At 42.1% G+C, this 23,683-nt stretch overlaps 1 protein-coding gene across 1 annotated transcript; it reads right to left on the bottom strand.

Moving 5' to 3' along the window:
• Window positions 1–17,712: 17,712 nt before the first annotated feature.
• Window positions 17,713–19,489, bottom strand: LOC146570341 (uncharacterized). The gene is made up of 2 exons (XM_085279423.1): window positions 19,415–19,489; window positions 17,713–18,360 (listed from the first exon to the last, which is right to left on the bottom strand). The coding sequence occupies exons 1-2, from the start codon at window positions 19,487–19,489 to the stop codon at window positions 17,713–17,715; spliced, it is 723 nt and encodes a 240-aa protein (XP_085135549.1).
• Between the last annotated feature and the right edge of the window lie 4,194 nt (window positions 19,490–23,683).

Raw genomic sequence — 23,683 nt, forward strand, 5'->3', positions numbered from 1 at the left:
CAAGAAAACTGTCACTAATGAAGAAACATCAGTGGCTGTTCTAGCTTCATTCAGCAAGAGCCCACAGTGTAGCACTCGCCGCATGTCACTGGAGAGTGGCATTAGTCGAACATCCCTTCGGCGGATATTAGCTACTCACAAATGGCACCCTTACAAACTCCAGCTGCTGCAGCATCTCAACGAGGATGACCCAGATCGGCGCACAGAATTTGCAGAATGGGCAAAACAAAAATTGGAACAGGACCCTCAGTTCACGCAGAAGATTTTGTTCAGTGATGAGGCAAACTTTTATGTGAATGGTGAAGTTAACAAACAAAACCACTGCTATTGGTCTGACACTAACCCACATTGGATGGATCCCTCCAAGACTGTTGGAACAACAAAAGTGATGGTTTGGTGTGGTATATGGGGTACAACGATAGTGGGTCCATTCTTCATCAATGGAAACCTCAAGGCCACTGGATATTTGAAATTGCTACATGATGATGTGTTTCCCTCTTTATGCACTGAAGCTGGCACGTTCCCTGAGTTTTTCCAGCAAGATGGTGCACCACCACATTATGGGTGCCAGGTCCGAGCATTCCTAGATGAACAGTTTTCTGGAAAGGTCGTCGTGGGCCAGTTGAATGGCCCCCAAGGTCTCCCGATCTGACCCCCTTAGACTTTTATTTTTGGGGTCATCTGAAGGCAATTGTCTATGGTGTGAAGATACAAGATGTGCAGCACCTGAAACTACGGATACTGGATGCCTGTGCTGGCATTTCTCCTGCGGTGTTGCTATCAGTGTGTGAAGAGTGGGAGAAGAGGGTTGCATTGACAATCCAACACAATGGGCAGCACATTGAACACATTTCATAAGTGGTCAGAAACTTGTAAATATCTCATGAAAGAATGAAGTTACGTTGAAACCAAGCACACCATTGTTTTTCTTGTGACATTACCAATAAGTTTGATGTGTCACATGGCCCTCTTCCTATTGAAAAAACAAAAGTTGTATCCAAGATGGCCGACTTCTAAATGGCCACCATGGTCACCACCCATCTTGAGGAGTTTGTCCCCTCACATATACTAATGTGCCACAAACAGGACTTTAATATCACCAACCATTCCCGTGTTATTACAGTGTATCCATATAAATGGCCCACCCTCTATATCTATCTCTATATATATGCAATTCACACAAAATGACCTGATTGTATTAAAGACAAACAGAAAGAGAGGTTCCACCTCGACAAATGCCGTGTGAAGATTCATATGACGAAGAAGTATTTGATGATATTTCGAGGAAATCAGAGTCCTCAGGTAACAAGAAGAAGCATCCACTGAGTGCATTTCAACTGTTTTGCAGCCATTTCTCTCTGGAAGTGTTACCTGTATTTCTTTCCTGTTTTGTATTAAGATGAGCAGATTTGCGTGAAAACTTTACCAGTGGTGTTGAATGGCCTAACTGATTAATTTTGGGAGGTTTTTTCCATCAAAGGTGTGGTTGGTCGGGGTCAGAGTCATTGTCATCTTTGTTCCACCAACTATTCATGTTCTGTGAAGGCTTCTTATTTCTCTGAGGAGGTCCCATCTTTTAATAGCAGCGGTTTCTCAGACGAGCGTGCAATCGATGGCATGATCTGACTCCATCTCGGGATCAGTAATTGTGTTCAAATATTTTGCACTTGTCTTTGTCTTTGCTCTCTCTGCAGCTGAAGTGTCCATGTGTAATTTGTCTGCATCTGTGAATGTCAGCTGCTGTCTGCACTCGTCTCTGAGCAATCTGGCATCTTAAAAAGCTTGGCCTGACAAGTAAATAGCTGAAAATTGCCTCAGACAAGATTTGTTTTGGCTTTTTGTTTTGATTTTTGCAGAAATTACATTCCTTTTAGGAAATGGCAAGAAGATAGCTGCGGGTGAAGTCGGCGGCATGCAAGGCCATCCTCATTTAAACTTTGGACATTTCAGCAGTGCGTCTTTGTCTTTGGCATAATGTCAGCTGTGCAGGATGCACAGACAGAGGTCCGATGATGACGATAACACCTGAGAATATTAACAACATCCCACGGTCCTGCGGACAGTTTATCCTCTGAACTCGGGAGGTTGAGAGGCTGTCAATTCGGAAAAACATTGTTTTCACAATCCATCTGCGAAATGTTAGAGGCATTTATTCTGGACGTGGACCCAAACCTGCTCTATGTTAACACATTTATGTGGAGTTTACCTGCAAAGAGGAGTGTGTTTATTATGATTGTTTTATGTTGTGAATTCAACTGAGTAGATCTGCATGAGTCATACTCAGGTTTTAATTCATGCTTCCTCTTATGCATCGGCCTCAAACGGTCTTTTTCTTTTGCATTTCTAAATATTTGTGGCCAGTGTCTTTCCTGCCACCAGCATGAATCAGTAAGCATGTCACTTGTCCATTTGTGTTTTATTCAGTTTAGGAGACTCAGAAAGGTCAGCTGAGTTTTGTACAAAAAAGAAATTAGAGCTAGATTAGGTCAGATTACTGCAGTTCTTCATTCAGCTGATCCAAACTGCCGCAGCCAGACTTCTTCCTGAAACCTGAAAAAGGAAACAATTAATTTAAGATTTCAATGTTGACTTTTAATCTCCTTTAAGTGCCACTCTGAGCACAGCCCCTGGCTGTAACCACAGGTTCTCAGCTGAGGCTCTGCTGGTCATCCAACAATCTTGGCTGAGAACTAGAGCAGAGCACTCCAGTATCAATAGTATCGATACCAATTGTATGATACTGTAGCAAATGTACGATGATTCAGCTCATAAATCATGAATCATAAATCATACCTAACAAAAGTTAGGTATCAATCTCTTTAATGATCCCACCGAGGAGATTTGAGCTATTTCTATGATGCCCTTCATTTGTTTAATCACACTCTCCTTTAATGTATCTTAATTGTTTTATGTTTGCTTTTAATTAATCTGTCTAGGTTTAATTTTATTTATTGATCACTTGGAATCTCTTTGAATCCTGTACCTACAGCTGATCACCTGAATCTCCTCTATAAAGTTTGATTTGCAGTTTGTTTGCTTCTTATTCCTGAAGCACTTTGAAAGGTGACATGAAAGTAAAGTTTGTTATTATTTATTAGGACCTGCAGCGCTTTTTTTAAACACTGCATTCTGAATTTAGAATTAGAATTTAACTTTATTGTCATTGCACAGGTACAGGGCAACGAAATGCAGTTGCCCTGCATTTAGTGGTGAGACAAACTAAATTCTGTTGTGGATACAAATTTTGGTGGTATATAGCAACTTCTGCTGAATGTGACAAACAAACACAAATGAAGAGCATAACATCGCATTCGCGGCATGATGATGAATCCAAACATCCAAAGAACTGGAGTTTATAGTAAATGTTTTTTAAACTTGCAGATGTTAATCGCTGCAGGAGTGACGGTGTTTGTGCAGTTCAGCCAAGCCTCTGAGGAGATAGGGTACATACAACTTGCAAAAACAAAATGTGTTCAGCATCATCACCGAGCACTCAGATCATAATTCTGATTGCAAAAGCTGCCAGACAGGACAAGATTTTTTTTTTTAAACGAACAAACAGAGCTCTTTGGGTCACAAAACTGAAGTGAACAATACGGAAATTTCAAAAAACAAAACACCAATAAACTGAGCTGTCCTACATGGCAATAAAACCTCCTGCTTAAACGTTTTGTGGTCTATACCTCCAGCACCTTACTCGTCTGTTCATGATAACTTTATTGGTCTTTTAAATGAAATGTTTAAATTAAACTTATATCAGAGAGAAAAAAATGATTTGAATGCAATAAAGAATGCGGTTTCCTTTTTTGGAAACATATTTTTAAGCGATATAGTTGATTTTTACCTGAAAAGAAAGAAGAAATAAGGAACTCAGGGATCACTGATGACTCAGTTCAGCAACAGATATTATTTTCACTATGATGGAAAAATGGAGCTACAGCATTCAATCAGCACTGCAGTAGCACAAACACAGAGGGCAAGCACAGCAAAAAGTACTCCGAATGCAATTTATCCACATTCTGGAATCTACCACCAAATGCAACAGTCATGTGCTCAGAGAATAAGCTCTCTATCCTTAAAATACTATGATTTTATAAGCCAGCATTAATAACTGTCTCTACATAAGATGCAATTTGACATTTCGTTCTCCTTCAGTAATACTGATTATAAGAGAATGACACACACATTTTACAGTATGATCGCATATTTTATAACGTTTGCTAACATATAAATTGTGTTTTTCTTCTTTTTTCAGCTGCTCCCTTTAGGGGTCGTCACACCAGCTTATCTGCCTTCATTTCTATCCCAGCATCCTCCTCTAATCACAAACCCTCTGCAAGTCCTCCTTCACTGAATCCATGAATTTTCTCTGAGGTCTTTTCTCTCTCTTTACCAATCATAGTCCCGATATTTAAAGTCTATACTCTTACTTTAAAACTCTTGCCTTTCCTTCTCTCTCACTGCCTTGTAACATGCTTTCCCCCTCTCCTCTTCCTTTGTCTTTGGCCAGCAGTAGTACAGTTTCCACCCTGTTGACCAATACTGAAGGTGGTTACTGAAATCCAGTATTGAAATCTCATTCTTTACTATCCACATGTTTGACTTGGCCAAAAATTTAAGTGGATTGTCCTTCCAGACGTGACCTTCTCCATGGCTGGGTTAGAGGTATACTCATCTTCTGTTAGGAAGCTTTGCTCGCTAAACATAATTTAAAATGCCACTGCACCAACTAAGTGGGCTATAAAACGCTCACCAAAAACAACTTGTTGCATAGTTGACGTCAACAACCAAGCAAGGTCAGAAAGTACAGATAATATATTTCCCGGCATGCCTCTCTGCAATCACAGCATTTGAGAAAAATGCCTAAATAACTAAAAAATTACAGCTTAATTCATAAAGAAAATTCAGTTTATGCAGTTTTGCTAGTTTATTGTCTCCTGTACCTGTGTAAACAAAGTCTGTTTAACTGATTGTGGTCTCAGTCTGGTGTCTACACTTGGGTCCATCTCTTGTACTTTCCTCCAGGCCTTGTGACATCTTTTTTAGCTGTTTATCCAGTATGTTAAATATTTTCTTGTTTTTATTTATATACTGTTAGCGAACAAGCTAGTACTGCCACTTAAACCTACTGGTTAAACAATTAGAGTTGTTAGCTACCAATTCAATACATTTTGTTAATACAGCAGCATTTAGTCAGGATAAGCAAGGAAAGCAGTGCTTGCCCAAAGAAGTCTAAGTTACAGTGATTTCTCTACTGTCCCATTTCTCTCATCATTTGTGTGCATTCATTCTTTAAATTATACAATCTTGTGGAAGTAGTACCAGCATTAACTCAGGGTGCACTTGTAGAGTATCTCAAATTCCTCTAGAAGAACATCCTGGAGGACTTGCATCCTTGGTTGGAATCAAAAACTTTAAATAGAGGTTTGGATGAAATGCACTAAAGCTTTTGCTACAGAAACCACAGTCCTGAGACTCGACTCTGATCTGTATCTGCTCTCCACACACCTCATAATTCCCTCTAAAATGTCTTTTTTATTCAATTATCCATGCAAAGATTTTCAATTTGGATCAGAATAAATTCCTCCGCTATGTTCGAAGCCATATTGGCCAATTTAACCCATTTGTTTGGTTCAGAACAGCTTTGATCACTTTCCTGTTTCCGTGCCGCGAGTGTTCGGCCCTCTGCTGCCAAACGCTAACTAAAAAAACAGAAAAAGTAGCTGCAGAAACAAAAATCGACTTGAACTCTCTGATCCTTTTAACCGCACTTTGTGTTTTGTCAAACGGAGATCTCAGTGTGAGGAGGAAACTGGAAACAGCACTGTGCTTTCATCTTTTCCAGCTCCCCACTGACTCAAATTAGGAACATACTGACTCACTGTTACCTACACAAAAACTAGCCATTTCTCCTCTGCATCACATCTTTCCTCGAGCAGATCCCAGTTTGATCATCCAGGTCTGGATTCACACACTGTGCTGTGTGGCTTTAAACGCCATCAATCACACCAAACATGCAAATCAGAGTGTGATTATTGGTGTTTGCGTGGAGAAAAATGAAAGAATTCACGCTTGTTAAGGGATGTGTTCGTGTTTATACTGAATGTGTGTTTCTGTTCAAAGCCTTCCTGCCTCAGCCGCCTGTTAAAGGACGAGGCAGGGGGATTTGGAGGCGGGCGTCTCCTCAGCTCATGAAAGCATAACTTGAGGCGACACAGACCAAACAATGAAGAATACCTCCCCTGTGTGAGAGCCACACTCAGCACAAATCAAAGCAGAAAACAAAGGAGCTGACAACCTGGTGAATTTTAATAGGATTTGAGTCAGCAGCTTTACGCAAATTCTTTTCTTTCTCAATGTCATTGACGCAGATGTGGCAAAGGGGGGAGGTCGTCCTGCATTAACCTGCATGGAAGCACCTGCATGGAGTAAATTTAACCATTTTCAGCTTCAGAGGGAAAGATTACTGCGTTACCTTATCTGACAGCTGAAGTTAGTATTCAGGCCTCTCAGTAAGACTTCACAGAAAAACAAAACAATGATAGCGCATTAATCAGCCAGAAAATTTAAATGATTGACAGGTGAGAACATTGATTACTTTATTATAATGGCACCTGTATGCGGGGAAAACGAGGATCTGCAGTTATTTTTCTCTTCTAACCTTCTAAATGAATAAAATCCATCCACTTAATGATTAAAAGGAAACGTCCTGTTGCTGTGCTGCAAATGAGTTTATTAAACAGAATGTTTTCATGGTTAGAGAAGCCTCGGTGAGAGCTTTCAAAAAAATGACCTTCTAGGTTTTTCCGAACACCGCTGGCTAATTAACTTCGAGAAGACCAACGGTTAGCTCCTTGTGATGCCGACACGAGAGGAGCAAACTGGGAGTGTGTTGTTAAATATATTATTGACTTTGAAACTTAAAAAGAGGTGGATTATGAATAATGGATTTATTCTCTCCCGTTTCAGTGCTGTGGAAAGCTTAGGGACAAAATGAGAATGACTAGCATGAATTATTTCAGTTACAGCTTTTACAACTGGAAATCTGAAAGCTTCAGCTCAGATTTTCATACAGAGCAGAGCACTAATGTACAGATTCATGTTTGGGTGATGTTTATTCAAATCTTCATAAAAACTACAAACTATACCATATAATTACTACAGAACAACACAGAGTAGGTAACAGACAACAAGAGCACGGATCATGTTTGAAGCCTGTTCAGCTGTTTATTTCTGCTGAACAGAAAAATGAGTTTACAGCCAAGAGAACTACAACCAGACATTTGGAGGGTTGGTGAAGTCTGCGTGGTTGATGGAAACACATGATGATGGAGGATAAGGGTTCACGTTGATGCCATAAACAGACCATGTGTCATGGTCCTGGGCAATGTTGGCCCAGTATTCTTAGTTTTTGTGTGTTTTGTATTTTGTTCTTTAGTTATGCCTTGGTTCCTAGGTTGTTTAGTTAAGATGTTCCTTATTTGGTTACCCCCTGTGTGCCCCTCTGTGAACCTTTGTTTTCCCCTCCTTGTGTTTTATTCCATGTTTTCCCCAGCCCGTTATATCCGTGCTCTCTCTCCTCCTGTCTGAACCGCTGTGTACTTCCTGTTTTACTTTGACAGTCTCCCGTCAGTTTTGCATTTACTCCTGCCGTGTCTTGTTATGATTATCAGTGTCAGCTGTGTTCCCCGTGTGCTCCCACTTCCCTCATTAACCCTCTGTGTATTTATGTCTGCGTCTCCCTCAGTTCTGTGTCGCGTTCTCCCACATGACTGTGTGCCCCTCCGTGTCTTTCCTCGTGAGTCAGTTCCTTAGTACTTCCCAGTTTAGTTTCATGTTATTTTGTATCGCCTTTATCCTCTGTCAGCAATAAAGCTGTATTTTGAATTCAGTCCTGTTTTCCCGTGAGTTTGCGTTTGGGTCCTCTCCTGCCTGCACACAGCCTGATCATGACACCATGAGATGATCCGTCCACAGTACGATCTTAGTCATTAATCCACTGCTGCGTGTTTTGGTTTACTCTGCAAAAACTCCTGATCCGCAGCTTCATGTCCACACTGAGAGGGATTTTTCTTTTCAAATAGTCACTGTGGGACACCTGATCCCAGAGGCTGCAGTCCAACCATTACTTCTTTACCCTGGATGGCTTTACCCTGACCTCCAGTAACACTGTGAGGAATCTTGGTGTCATGTTTGCTGTGTGGCAGGAAGGATGTAGGACCCAAACGCAGGACTCATACGCAGAGAATAAACTCAAAACGGCGCCTTTATTGCTGGAAAAACTCTAACATCAAATACAAAACTAAACTGGAAACAAGAAACTCAAACTAGAAAACGAACCAAAAAAGGTTGTGACGATGTGTGAGGCTGATGTTTCTGGCTGAGGAGTGAAAGCAGCGATGACACTCGTTATCAGAGGCTAACGTACAGAGCAGAGTTCACTTCTAGTCTCAGTTCTTGTTCTGCTCTGTGGAAAAGTCAGAGGTGAGAGCAGGTGTGGGTGTTGTCTCCATGAGACAAGGCTGTTGTTCTGTTTCCTCCTGTAATTATATATTTTTTTCACTCTTTACGCTGTTTTATTTCAGGCCTCTTATTAATCACAGCTGATCGGCGATCCACTAAGAACCGTTTGTATCTATGTAGATGCAGCATACCTGCGCTTCCGGATAATAACTGTAATTAATGGGATGGCATCACGGCTGACATTGCTATCCACTGTAATTACTCACAGGCGTTTAAAGTGCAGATCTATACATGTAAAGATTATTTAAATGGATTCACACAGTCATGGAAACAGCTTAAAGTTAATCTGCACTGAAGGGCAAAACAAATGGAAACTCAGACAGAAACAAACATCTGCCAAGGAGGCGAAATCCTCCCAGAAACACGCTGAAAATAGGACAGTGTGTGAAAGGAGGCGTGCAGTGCAGCACCTTCACTCAAGAAGTTCAGGCTTAAAGTACGTGAACTTTTCTCGAGTGTCCTCACAGATTTTATGGCACCTCAGATAAAATTATTAGTCACAGGTGACTCTGCTGTGAAGGTGCACTCGGCTGAAGTGGGAAGTTTAAGAACCCTCGATTTATTTTTTAAGTATTTCTGCGTGAATATCCTAAAACACATCTTCACATGTACTACAAGTACTTAATGAGATCTCAGGATAAAAATGAGACAAAGCCTTCATTTATTGAGGAAAATTATCTAAATTAGCATCAGTGAAGGGTGGACCTTTGCTTCTGGTGTCCTGTGTGACCCCCCGTGTGCAGAAATAACTGCATGATAATAATAATTTGGGGGATTTTTAGCCACTCCTCTACATGTGGGTGGGATTTACTTCATAGATGTTTATAAGAAACAAGGTGAACCCGATGCTGAAGAGTTTTAAACTGCCTTCTTTCCTCAAACCAGGAGAACTCCTCTAAAATATGATTGGATGGAAATCTGTCAGGAAATGAGCCCACCTGATCTCTGACCACAGTAAAGCCATTTCTGAGGCGTTCATGGATTTGGAGTATCATTTCCACCCATCTGTCCATTAAAACAAGGTGCAGATTTTAACATTTACAAACATATAATGAGCCTCTTTTAACAACATATGTTTCTGGGAAATGTCCAGAAGTTATTATGAGATCTGTGCCTCTATCTGTCAAATCTATACCAGCCTCTCGAATTATATGATCCAGCATACTTTGAGTTTTTGCTGAAGTTCTATTCTGAACAGTATTTATGAGAGTCTGGGTCTGAGTTTCAGATGGCATGAAACGAAGCTCATTTAAGGAGAAAACAATGATCCTGCAGCTAAATATATCTGAAAAGCCACAGAAATGCTTGCATGCTCATCAGCTAAATAACATAAAAGCATGCTGTTATCATGTATCATCACATTTATTTCATAGCGTGACCTTTTTGAGAACAGGAAGATTCCTGCAGGCGCACAAATATTATTTTGTGAAGCGAATATCATCATGCAAAGACTAATTAAATTTGAGCAAAGGGAAAACTCACACTCAGTTCTCATTCTATCCACATGCACAATAATAATCTGCGCGGTTTGCCTGCACACTCAATCACAGAGTCATATCCTCGCAGCGTGGCGGGTGGTGCTGGAGGCTCGTTCTAATGTTTCTGGGAATTACAGAGACACAGAAACACCCAGAACTGCACAATCATGCAGAGGAGGTCCTGCTCGCAGGCCGGGTGGTCTGCAGGTGACAGTCATACAAAATTCTTCTGGCTCAGAATCACATAAACAATATTATTGTTCCTCATGTCTTACTGCAGCGATCTGATCCCAACGCAGAGCACCTGAGCTTTGTGCTTGATGGCCTGCATCCAAGTGTCTCCTCCTCTTGACCGATGAACATCAGCGGATCTGCAGCCGAACAATAGAAAGTGTTTTAATGACCATGCAGCTGTAACTCCAGTCACACCCTCCCCGTCTTAATGACAGAACTGTGGTAGTCTGTTAACAGTTTTCATTTTTAAAACTCTTTTTAAATATTAAACCTGCACCCTTTCTAATGACCATCAAGGGGAGACACTTGTTGTGGTCTTATTGAGGTTCCTCTTATTGAGGAAGCCATGGGACAATGAATAACAGAAAACACAAATATCACGGAGCGTAACCAAAAAACATGACATCTGTCATCACATGTAAAGCAACTTCATGCAGTGCTCGCGGAAACATAAAAATATGAATACTTTTCTATTTTCTGCCAAGCATCGGTGTAGGCCAGCAAACAATGGTGTCCTTCCAGTGCCTCCTGGGTGGTTAGGGTGGAGCAGCGGGACTCTTGCTCGGCTCCATCCTGCAAAGGAGAATCTCATGTCTCATGTGGAGAGCCATCTCGTGCTCCTGTATTTCAATGAATAAATACAGGAGCACGAGATTTATTTACTTGAATATTTCCAGGAATGAAAGGCTTCACCTCTGAGAGAAGAAGGTGGTGTGAAAGTCTCACTGTGAAACTTGAAAAGTGTCATTATTTGAAGCGGGCTCTTTATTCAGCCGAGCGTCCCCGCAGCCAACACGATTAGTGGAAACATAACCTTGCATTAAATAAATATTCAAGTAAAAATACTTTATAGTAGTCAAAGTAGTTTAGTCCTCTGATGGCACCCGTGCCTTTCAAGTTTTTATAAGTGAGCGCTGCAGGTGGAGGCAAGCTGAGAGGGGCTGGTGTGAGCTGCTGTGACTGTGCAGCTGAAACAAATCCTCACTTTCACACAGGATCCCAGTAATCACGGCCCTCTTTCCCCAGCAGAACGGCTCCGGTACAAACCTCTCGGGCACTTTGTGTCCTTGGTTGTTGTTTCTAAAAATAAGTGAGCGGTCTGCACTGAGGCGAGCGGCGGCGTTTTTTCCAGCAGGAGCGAAAACATTCAGCCGGGGAATCGATTGTGCAGCAGACAGATGACAGGAGGTGAAGCTCAGCTCTCACAGCTGATCCAGGAATAATGATGTGATCGGAATGTCACGATTCCCAGGAGATGATCTGTAAAATATCAGCTTCTGCTCGGGCAGTCTTTGGGAAATAGCATGGCAGCCCCAGAGGTTGATCGTCGGGATGATTGCAGATGGATGTCGCAGAGCAGCAGGGGTCCGAGTTTCTGACAGCTGCCATCACGGAGCAAATACAGACTTTAAAGCCACAACATAACAAATATATTTGTCCTGAAATCGCCCAGAAATCATCAGACTGTTTGAGTTTGTGCTGACTAAAATAATCTCTCTGTTTAAAGACACAGCAGTGAGCTGATTAGAAAGTCATCAGTTGAAAATTTTAATTAGAGCTGCTTCACTCCTTCTGTAGGAGTGTTATTTAAAGAGAGTGTTCAAACTGAAATGTCAGTCAGTGCTCTGTCAGGGCAGCATTCACAGGATCCTCAGATGATGTCATCCACACTCTGCTCGAGAGTCGTCCATCATATCAGGTGTGATGCGACCTTCGGTACGAGGGACAAATGCGTCTTATTCACCTTTTTGGTTGCTGGCTTTGTCAAGTGAACTCATTCATAGACACCAAACACCTTAATGTGATGGCTTTAGTTGTTAGCAGCAGTTTATTAGCAGGTTACCATGGTTACCTGCAGTTTGCATGTCGACTTGTCTGCAAACACTTGGGGATTTCTATGTGATGCGCCTCCTCGTCTCTGAGTGGGTCTCCTCCAGGCGATCTGGACTGGAGGTGAGTCTATCTTCCCATGTTAGCTCTGCGACAGATTGGACACCTGTTCAGGGTGCTCTCTTATGAATTGAGTTATGACCCAGCCCAGCTAAAAATCCTCATTTTATTCACATAGTAGTTCCAGTTATCTGTATAAAGTACTGCTCCTGGTTATGCAGGTAATATTACTCATGTCTGTATTATATAAAAATGTCAGGGCTCTGTGAGAGAGCAGGCGGAAGTGAGGATCCAAATGCAGGACTTGGAGACTGAATGCAACTCAAAAACCACAGCTTTATTGCTGGCAGAAAACAAAAACATAAACCAAACCAGGGAAAACACAAACTGGAACACACAGGTACAATCTGAGGGTACGACGCAACACTGACACAAAGAAACATGGGGCATAAATACACTGAAGAAGTCATCAAGGAATTAGAGACAGAAGGTTAACACAGCTGGGAGGAATGAGACCTAACGAGACAGAGGAAGCGAAACTAGAAACACTGACATGAGACATAGTCCTTCAAAATAAAACAGGAATGGTAAATGGGATGCATTTGTATAGCGCTTTACTTAGTCCCTAAGGTACGGTGGCCCCTAGAGACAAAGCACATACAAATTCCAAAACACTTGCAAACTAAAAAACACATACAAACTCCAAAACACGTACAAACTCCAAAACACTTGCAAACTCCAAAACACTTGCAAACTCCAAAACACTTGCAAAATCCAAAACACTTGCAAACTCCAAAACACTTGCAAAATCCCAAACACTTGCAAACTCCAAAACACGTACAAACTCCAAAACACGTACAAACTCCAAAACACTTGCAAAATCCAAAACACGTACAAACTCCAAAACACTTGCAAAATCCAAAACACGTACAAACTCCAAAACACTTGCACAATCCAAAACACTTGCAAAATCCAAAACACGTACAAACTCCAAAACACTTGCAAACTCCAAAACACTTGCAAAATCCAAAACACTTGCAAAATCCAAAACACTTGCAAACTAAAAAACACATGCAAACTCCAAAACACGTACAAACTCCAAAACACTTGCAAAATCCAAAACACTTGCAAACTAAAAAACACATGCAAACTCCAAAACACGTACAAACTCCAAAACACGTACAAACTCCAAAACACTTGCAAACTCCAAAACACTTGCAAAATCTAAAACACTTGCAAAAGCCAAAACACGTACAAACTCCAAAACACGTACAAACTCCAAAACATGTACAAACTCCAAAACACTTGCAAACTCAAAAACACGTGCAAATTCCAAAACACAACGGAAGTGCTCCAGGACGCTAGGGGCAGTGTTGAGCTTTTGTTACCTAGTAACTACACAAGCCAGGAAGTACCAATGACCGGATTTAGGGTTTGCAGCCTTAAAGGCCGCATTTTAAGGCCGATTATGTCACAGCGACAAGAGAAGGCTGTCCCAATTCAAAGGCTGTTCTACATGCGGCCCTCAAATGCGTCCTTAATTTCCCTGAATTTTAAGGATGGGTCGGTGTAGCCTTCATGGCCCAACATATCCCAGACTTCATAGTGCGGTGGTGGTGTGGATAATTTTGCCGAAAAAAAACGGTGGAAGCGGAGCGGAGGAAGAGTAAACTTTCAGAAGTAAGTACTGAATATTAAGTCACTTATTTATGCGCCAATATTTTTTTAATGAAGAACATTAAACCATTATTGTTGGCCACATGTCGGGAAAGTTATGTGACATTAGCAATGTCTGTACTTTCAGAATTAACTTGGTTTTAAAGCCTTTACTTTAAAAGATATATATGTATAAAAGATATATATGTAAAGTCGACCTTAGTCTTACAGAGATTGTGATGATTTTGTGGATAATTAAAGTCAGTCATATATCCACAAACACAACAAGCTGAAAGTCAGTGATGTTGCTCGGTTTGCAGTCCTGAATATCACGGCACAAGCAGGATCCACTGCACTGTTAATGTTAGCTATGTTATATTGCTGCCTCTGTTCGGTGGTGTCGAGCCAAACTGACTTTAACGTGTGTTTGAACGAGCTGACGGTTCACTCGTTAAGCTGAAAGAAAGATGCTTTAATCACAGGAGTCACACATGTGTTCACTGTACCATCTGGGAACTCTTCTTGTTTCGTAATAACACAAACACTAAATCCTCCTTCTTTTGTGCTGTTTTGTAGCAGTGTATACACCTGAGACTGTCACCTGTCTGTCTGTCCTGCACTCGCTCTCTGTTTCTTTCTCTCTGATTGTGTAATAAAAGTATGAACATGTGTTTATAAGTCACACTTGTGTTTGAATCCTGCAGCTTATCACACATTTGATTTCCATGTGTGACAACTGCAAGTGTCCAGAGTGAGGACAGACTGAGGGACCCACTGCTGCACATCACGTGTGAGGCTTTGCACCCCTGATGATCCACCAGGACAAACTCAGCAGTGTGTGAGGAAGAGGAGGAGGAAGAGCCAGCAGCAGCTGACAGATGGAGAGAATAGACAGACTGTTCCCTGTTTGTGAAGGACTGCTATAAAAGTTTAAAATAACTAATTGTCTGTCCTGAATCAGTCTTATTAGGTAATGTTCAAATAATTTGATCATTCCAGTGTTTTCAGTGTGGGAGAAAGTACTCAGGGCCTTCAAGTTACACACTATGAAAGGCAGCAACAAGTGTAATATTCAGAAACCTAAAGTATGTATCAGCAGCAGAATGGACCTAAAAATAAATGTTTGTTCCAGTTCTATGAAGCTTTGAGTATTTTGGGTTAGTAGCACTGCTGTGTTTGTTGCATCATATTGCTGTAATTGTTTATATGCTTTATATCATAGGTATCAAACTCTGGCTCGCGGGCCAAATTTGGCCCACAGCCTAATTACATTTGGCCCGTGAAGCCATACCAAATTACTATCAGAGCTGGCCTACTGGTATTATACAGCTAATATATATATTGTTTAGTATTAAGCTTTGCTTGTTCCATATTCAGTTTTTTAGCAAAATGTGTTTGAGTCCATAAGAAAAGATTCATTCTTATATCTGGAGGAATAAATATATTTCAATAAATATTAACGTTAGCCCGCGACTTTGTTCCAGTTTTGAATTTTGGCCCACTGCGTATTTGAGTTTGACACCCCTGCTTTATATATTCTGAGGTAAGTTGATCTATAGTGTTACATCATATTCTATAAGGATGTTATGTGTTTGTATACTTTCTGCCCAGTTTGACCCATTTAGCAGAAGTCAGCCTGTTTAAGGCTCTGATATCTATTCTGTATGACTTAAAGCAGTTATGACATGGTCTGATTTTCTCACCCAATAAAGGAATATTTCATATATCAGTCTACTCTTCATTTTATCAGAAACAGTTATCACAGCTTGTACATTTTCATTTTTATAAATATATGTAAGCAATGAGCCAAATTTAGTAATGCCAAAATACTGAAGGAACAACATTTGTCTCTTATATATGATACACCTATATATGCACTGTCAAAGATACTTTTCGTTGAGTGAAGATTTACGGTGATAAGACATATAACTGCAACTTGAATCTGTACTGAAGCTCAGTATTTGACACAGAGTTCATGTTCACTGCTGTAATAGCTAATAATGATTAATATAATAACTATAATATTGCCATATTATATTTACATTACCAAAGTGATATGACTTTAGTCTCATGAACAACATCAGCTAATTCTTATTTACTAATTAATCTTGAAAAAACTGTTCAGTACAGAAATGAAGCCCAAAAATCATGTTTTACTGTCCTGTGGTCTCAGCCTCAGATACTTATCAAATCACACAAAGCTCTTGTACAAACAAACAAACAAATGAACAAAATATGTTCTCCCTCATTTCTGTCAAACCAAGTTGTATGACACGTTTCCAGCAGTTAGTATCATGGTTGCTAGGCAACCTGGGAAGCGCGACGGAGACTAGACTGTCCCATACAGACAAACTTGCCGTTTATTTTGCAAATCGAGCTCAACACTGCCCCTAGCGTCCTGGAGCACTTCCGTTGTGTTTTGGATTTTGCAAGTGTTTTGGAGTTTGTACGTGTTTTGGAGTTTGTACGTGCTTTGTCTCTAGGGGCCACCGTACTAAGGACCCCAAAGCGCTTTACACTACATTCAGTCATTCACCCATTCACACACACATTCACACACTGGTGGTGGCAAGCTACATTGTAGCCACAGCTGCCCTGGGGCGCACTGACAGAGGTGAGGAAACAAGAGACAATTCACAAGACACAGACTTGACACTGGACTAAAAGAGACACATGGAAAACCTAAGAACTAGAAAACACATGAGAGCTAGAGGAGGAGAAATACAGAGAAAGAAGCTTAAACACTAGTAGTGATAACAATGATGAAAACCAAATATCAGATCAGAACACAAGTCACAGCAAAGAAATTATAGAACAATAATAATAAACAAAACACTGGGTCATCGATCCAGGACCGTGACAAAAAAACTTCCATGCAAACTGCAGGCGCTGAAAGCAATCATAAGAAGGTTTTCAAGCAACTTTTTGGGGAATACACAATTCTCCCTAGTGACTGGTTAGCCCGTTCTCACATGTTGGACTGGTGGTTGCCAGGGGACCAGTGAGTGATCCCTCACAGGCCAACTTCACCTCTAGCCTGTGCAGGTTTTATTCTTAATCAGTGTCTGGAAGCTTCACTGAGTTCCTTGAACTCTATATCATCTTTTTTGGTCTTTGTGCTGATTTTGTCATGAACATTTTCCTGCTTTGTGTTTGAAGCTGTAGAGCTCTGGCTGCCTTTTGCTGAATTTCACTGCATTAAGCTGGGCATACACTGCGATTTTTGGCCCATTTTGAGCCGATTTTTCAGTCGTGCAACCGTTTTGGCGATCGGCCCGATTTTGGCCTTCATCGTGTAGTATATATAGTATATATAGTAGATTTCGTTTGAAATCCTCACGACCGTGGTGAAAACCCTCACCGTCGTGAGGGTGTCACCACAGCTTCACACACTGCGCACGCGCAAATACATAAACGTCAGCGAAAAAGACGGAGTAGCATGGCAGTGCAGCGTTTTGTCTGGACACAAGCGATAGAGGCACAACTGGTTGAACTTTGGCAAGCTCATCTGAGCCTTTTTGATGTGGCTTTAAAAAATTACCATGACCACAACAAACGTGACAGGAGTTGGATGGAGATTGCTGCCCAATTGCAGCTTCCTGGTAATTTTTTGTCATTAGCAATTTAGCAAAGTTGATGGTGGTAGTGGTGTTTGTGACTGAGTGAAAGAGAGGGAGAGAAAGAGACAGATGTAAAACCCTATAAATCGACTTTCAGAAATATTTTTTTTTTATAATTAATTTCCAAGTGAACACTCCCTCAAACTGCAGTTTTAACTTTAGTATGAGGAGAGTTTTGAATCTGAACTATTTAAATAAAAAGTACATGTTAATTTAAATTTTTCAGTGAATGAGGTGAAAACCCAGGTTGCATCACTTCGGACGCAGTATGGCAAACAAGGCGATTTAAACAAAAAAACCCTTCTGTCTTCCTACACCATGTCTTCTTGCCATGAAACACTCCCTGCAGGTGAGACAAAGTACTCGCAAAGGACATCTCGTTGTTTCTTTGCTTCCACTGAGGGGTTCCATGCAAGGCCCATTGAAACTGACTGAAGCTCTCCCTCCCTTCTCCATGCACCTTTGACCAGCTGGTGGTTGGCATCCTCAGAATCCACATAGCCAGGTGGTACATAGGCGTCAGATCTGTGGTCCCGGAGATAGTTGTGCAGACAAAGACACGCAAAGATAATGGTGACAACCTTGTCTGTGTCCAGGCAAATTGTTGTTCTGAACACTCTGAAGCGATTCGCCAAAATTCCAAAAGCGTTCTCCACAACGCGACGTGCTCTGGACAGACGGTAGTTGTATATTCTCTGATCGGTGTTAAGGTTTCGAAGTGGATATGGTTTCATGAGATCTGGTCGGAGGGGATAAGCATCATCTCCAATTAGCATGTGTGGCATCATAGTATCAGTGCCTGGCAGGGTATCAGCAGGGGGAAGGTCAGTGTGCCTGTGTCCATTGCTTCTTTCAGGTCTGAATGGGCAAACACTCCTTTTTTTCTTTTTTTTTTGCCTGTCCCGTTTGGCTCTTTTGCCATCAGAATTATTGTCTAAAGGCAAAGAAAGATGCCCAACGGATTTACTTTACCAAATTGACCATCCCAGCCTTGCCATAATGGTCCATTTGATTCACCTTTTATTGTTTATTTTATTTTCACTTACTGAATACGGGACAGACTTGACTGGGGGAAAGAAGGGGAGAAAGAAAGAGGGAAAGAGAAACAGCTGAGAAGAGGGACGGGGGAGAAGGGCAAAAGACAAAAACCAACAGAACGGGCAGAAAAAGAAAAAAAATGCATATATCGATCACCTGGGTCACCTGCTGAGAAAGAAAAAAGAAAACAAGCAGAAGAGAACAAGAGTAATAGAATAAACAACATCACAATGATATATGGGAATATGACAGTAAATACTAAATATTAAACATTATTGTGCAGCACATAAGATCAACAGAACACAGTGTGCTTTGAGGTAGGAGCCAAAAAGGGTGTAGTTTGTGGGTGTGATCACCCGTGTGTACACCTGTGAGCATGGACGCGCTTGTTTTTTTTTAAAAGGTTCCTTCATGTAATGATCTGCTACAGGGTGTGGGGGGGCCACAGCCCCATCCTCCAGGGCATGAAGCAGGTATGGAGGAGATCAAAACTCCAGACATCCAGAGGCCCCCAGAACACAAGAGACCAAGGAAGACCAACAGAGGGGCAGCCGCGCCACTGTCCCAGAAAGAGCTGAGGAGAGTCCCAGATGAGGGTTCACTCAGCAGCCGCGGAGCAGAAGCCAGGGGGAGTTGCAGTGACGCGCCCGTGAGCTCCGCCGGTAGCCAGCCGCGCCTGAGTGACCGAGCCCCAGGCCGAGAGGCCGGGGGCACCCCACCTCCGAAGTGGCCCGAGCAAGCCCCAGGCTCCAGGCCCCGATAAGCGGCCGCCAAGGAGTGAGCCGGTGTGTACCTGGACGCCCATCCCCGGACACAAAGAATCACCAATGCACCGATGTCTGAGGGGGTCCGCCACTGGCAGGGGAAGTGGTGGTAGGGGGAGATAGGCCTCCAAACCTTGGAGGGCCTGAGATGTCCCCAGAGATGGGCAAACACTCCTGCATCAGAGACCCTACCTTGTGTCCCTGCGCTTGCATACACAAACTTGTAATTGGCATCAACAACAGCCATAAGCATTATGGAAAACCTGGACTTGTAGTTAAAATACATGCTGCCACTCTTGGGAGGGGGTTGGATGAAGATGTGTTTACCATCTATAGCTCCCAGGCAGTGTGGAAATTGCCACTTGTTTGCAAAGTCTCTGGCAATGGCCTTCCACTCAGACTCGGTTGATGGTGTCTGTGAAAGACAAGTAGAAAGTGATACAGCAAAAGAATCTCTGGTGAATTCCTTTCCTAACCATACATTCAAATCACTGTCACACTAGGAGTTCACTTTACTTTTTTATATACACATGTAACAAAGACTGAACAAATACATTTGTGACTTTGTGTTTTTGGTGAAAACTTGCTGTATTAACTGATGGGACATTTTTGACAATGTGTAAATCAATCTTTCAATAGTGTGAGCATGGGTAATTTCTTTTCTGTCAAAATTACCTTCAAGTAATCTTCATGTAGTGCACAGGTAAGAGCTGTGCATGTTTCCATGACAATCCTGCTCAGTGTGGTGCTTCCAATCCTATACTGGAAACTTAATGAGTTGAAGGTTTCACCTGTCAAATAGAACAAAGTGTCTTAAATTGTGTCAGGTGGATAGTGGACATGGATGGAGCTTTGTAGAGTGACAGATTTTAGGTGACAGATGTAGAATATAATGCAGTAGTAGCAGCTTATGTAGTATGAACGTATTCCTAGTGTATAGGTGGATAGATAGACTTGCAGTTACAGGGCCAGTGTAACTGGTGTAGAAGAGCAAAAATATGTATGTACTTGCATGGGTGAACTGATTTCTTCATGTGATATAGATAGATGACCTTGCCTCATGCCCATCATTCTATAGTTTAAGGGAGTTTATAGGGAGCATTACAGAATTTTCATGTCCACACACTTGCCTGTTGCCAAAAATCATAGGGTAACTGAAAGCCTTTCCCTGGGGCTGATGGCCTTCCTGGGGTGTGTATCCTTCTTGATGATAGCAGGACTAACCCTCTCCAGTAGATAGTTAAAGTCCTCCACAGACATTCTGAGAAGGTCCCGAAAACCCCTCATATCATGTACCTGTTTACACAGAGCAAAGTCAAAGTCAAGAACACACACAATAACAAAGCGACATAATAGTGGTTGAATGTTATTGATAATTAAAGAGTCGGACTGATATTTAACCAATGTTGTATAAAGCAGAAAGATGTCCCAAAAATCACTTTGGTAGATGTTCAAGTCATTCACTAGAATGCTACTCAAGTAAAATGTAAAAGTACTGTAGTTAATGGCCAGTAATCCAATTAAATAAAATACTAATAGGCTAAAAGTAAATGTTGCCTACTGAAAATAGAAGCGTCAGATGTCTTCAAACATTTACCCATCATCATGCAGATAAAGTCCTGTAGGTAAGTGCAATTTAGCTGTTGCTGCTTACCTCCAGTTCTCGTTGTATAATTGACAGATCGTACTCATACTGCAAACGTTTTCCTAGCCATTTCCTTGTCCATACACGCTTTTTCTTTTTAGATCTTTCTGCACACAGAATGGCACACATTGCTAAGGCAGCGCATTTGTCTTTGGTGAGCATTTTCAAATTTCCCAGATTACAGTTTCCCCAGATCCGGATTCTTCTTCTTCTTATTGTTTATTGGCGGTTGACTTCTTCCGGAAACAACAACACAACGTGTTGTGGATGTACGCACAGTGTGAGCACTCAGGTCACATTAGAGCATCGTGACCTATGAACTTCTAACCCTGCGAGTCAATTGTACAGTTTGAGCAGCAGCTGAATCGCACGACTGAAAAAAATCGCACAGTTTATGCCCAGCATTAGATGGTAGAGGTGTTCCTAATAAAGCGCTCAGAGTGCATGCTTTCAGCAGCTCGGTGTAAGAAAAAAAGGAAACAGTATTTTCCAGTAATTTCTCATCTTCTCCTGTGGGACGTAGGTTCCTGAGATTACCCCACACTGCATGCAGCCGGTATCAGCGTTGTTCCATCTGGCTGTTTGTGAATATATTTTGTGTATACCATACAGAAAGAAGATGAATCCGTCTCCTAGCAACTGCTTTAATAGCTGTGAAACTGGCGTATGGTGTTTAGTGAGCAAAGCTTTTGAAGACATCACTTTAAGGTTGTTGAAGAAACATAAAAACAAATCTGCAGTCTGTGAGTGGAGCGTGATCCCTCGGAGGTCTGAAGACGATGCTGCTCAGTAAACATTTACTCTACCTGTGTGATAACTGTGAGCAGCGCAGATCCACGGGGAGCTCACATCCAGCAGAGTGGGTAACTACAGCCGAGGAGGGGGGAGGAAGACGGGCCAGCAGGAGGACAAAAAGACTAAGAAGCTGAACAACCAATTAACTCAGACTTTCTCTTAAATACACACTGAAAACAGAGCGGTGACAGTCCCATTACACTCTGCAGACCAAACACCAGCATCTTTGTGTGGCGAGACGAGGATGGGGTATAAAGTAAATACTCTTTGCAGTTTTAAAAAGACAACGCCACCCTGGGAATTTCACCCAGAGAATACTGAAAGTAACACTAAATCACCAGAAAGGCACTTAGGTTCGCTATACTCAGTCCAGAGACGAGGTTCAATGATCAACAAATTCACAATTTATTAATAATTATTTAAAACACCATATAAAAGCACAATCATAAATATTCAAATACAAATATGCTTAAAAAGGTATTCAGAGCTGAGGCTTACCAGTGGAGGGGCAGGGATGCCACACACAACTAAAGAAAGAAAACACACCAAAACACAAGTGCAACACACTATCACACACTCACACTAATAAACTAGACAAGGCAGGTGTGTACACTCAAGGGATCCCACCACCAAGGCACCCTAGTCTCCTCCACGTCGGCACTCCGCATCTGAATAAAAGAAACAAAGAAAATTTTAATATATTACAACAAACTAATGTGTAGCACCGGGGGATAACCCAACTGCAGGACCACACTGGTGATCCACAGCTAGAAAAAGGGCCTCCCACCAGTGGTGTAACAGAGAATCCAAACTACAAATCAAAAAGCAATAAAACAACATACAATCTGAATAAAACTCTAAAATCTGGAGCAAACGGAATCGCCGTACTGCTCCAACTTGCCGTCCACACGACGATAAGTTAACAGTCAATCAATATGCACGCCAGCTGACTCCGATAACCGGCATGCATATGGCCGTTGTCCACGCCGACGTCCACTGTAAAAGCTGACAGCAGCAGGGAAAGAAATCTCACAACGGGAACAGACGGTAAAAGCACAGCAAGGCAAAACAGCAGCACTTCAGTTCGCGTAGCTTGGCGCAAAACTAAGGTCCACACTTCCAAGTAAGCCGGGTCACAGAACGTAAGCAGAATAGCTCAGAGGAGGCTTCTATAGCTACGACCAGCCGCGATGAAGACTTTAGAGGAGTAACCCACAAACGATCTCTACCACACTGAGGAAGTCAGGTGACCAAAAAGGAGATCCCAGGCAAGCGATGCAGAGACACTCAAATGGCCACTATTTATACCAGCGCCCCCTAATGGGCCAGGCTGAAAGTGGGTTGGACCGAGGGATAACATTCATCCTGCCACATTCTACCCCTCCTTGCATCGTCGCCCCGACGATGAATTACAAAGACACCCAGATTAGTCCCAAGGCCTAAAAATTGCAGAGACAGCATGTACCCTAGGCTCAGAAATAGAGTTAGCAGCCCCTTGTGCCACCTCCCCTGTTGGTCTTGGGAGATGATGGATGTTTGAATGCTGGCCAGCTGTGGACCGGGTTGTTTTTCGCACCACCACATTTCTTGTATCAGAACTAGTAGAGGGAGCAGGAAGAGAGCTAGATGGAACTGGTGCTACACTCGGAGTAACTGTACAAGTGGCTGGAACATCGGAAGTTCGGTCTTCTGGCGGGAGCAACAACTCAGGGCTACTTGGAATCACTGCCACTGGGCTGTAAGATGGTGAAACATTTACTTGAGGAGCTCCTATGCTCAGGAATAACAGGTCACTGTCACGTGATGAGTCATGTCCTGGTTCTGGGGAGGATATTTCTGGGCCATGTGAGCTACTGCTTGGAGCAGGCCCTTCTGATGGTGTAGCTGCCGTTACCACAGCCTTCAACAAGGTACGATGAACATGCTTCACACTGCTGGGATCATCTGCAGGTGCAATGGTATATACTGCCCCACCTCCTTTAGGTGCCTTCAGGATTCTATATACCACGGGTTTCCATCGATCTTGGATTTTACATCTCC

This window comes from Mchenga conophoros, linkage group LG7 (genome assembly GCF_057382185.1).
Source record: "Mchenga conophoros isolate Kocher_MC1m ecotype Shallow Benthic linkage group LG7, M_conophoros_male_GT1.1, whole genome shotgun sequence".
NCBI classification, from domain to species: Eukaryota; Metazoa; Chordata; class Actinopteri; order Cichliformes; family Cichlidae; genus Mchenga; species Mchenga conophoros.

What these genes read in the sequence shown, in the direction of transcription:
- LOC146570341 (XM_085279423.1), bottom strand. Translation starts at nt 19,489, where the DNA reads ATGTATTTTAACTACAAGTCCAGGTTTTCCATAATGCTTATGGCTGTT. An exon ending in CCAATTACAAGTTTGTGTAT is followed by an intron (nt 18,361 to 19,414) that starts GCAAGCGCAGGG and finishes TAAAGTAAATCC; the next exon opens with GTTGGGCATCTTTCTTTGCC.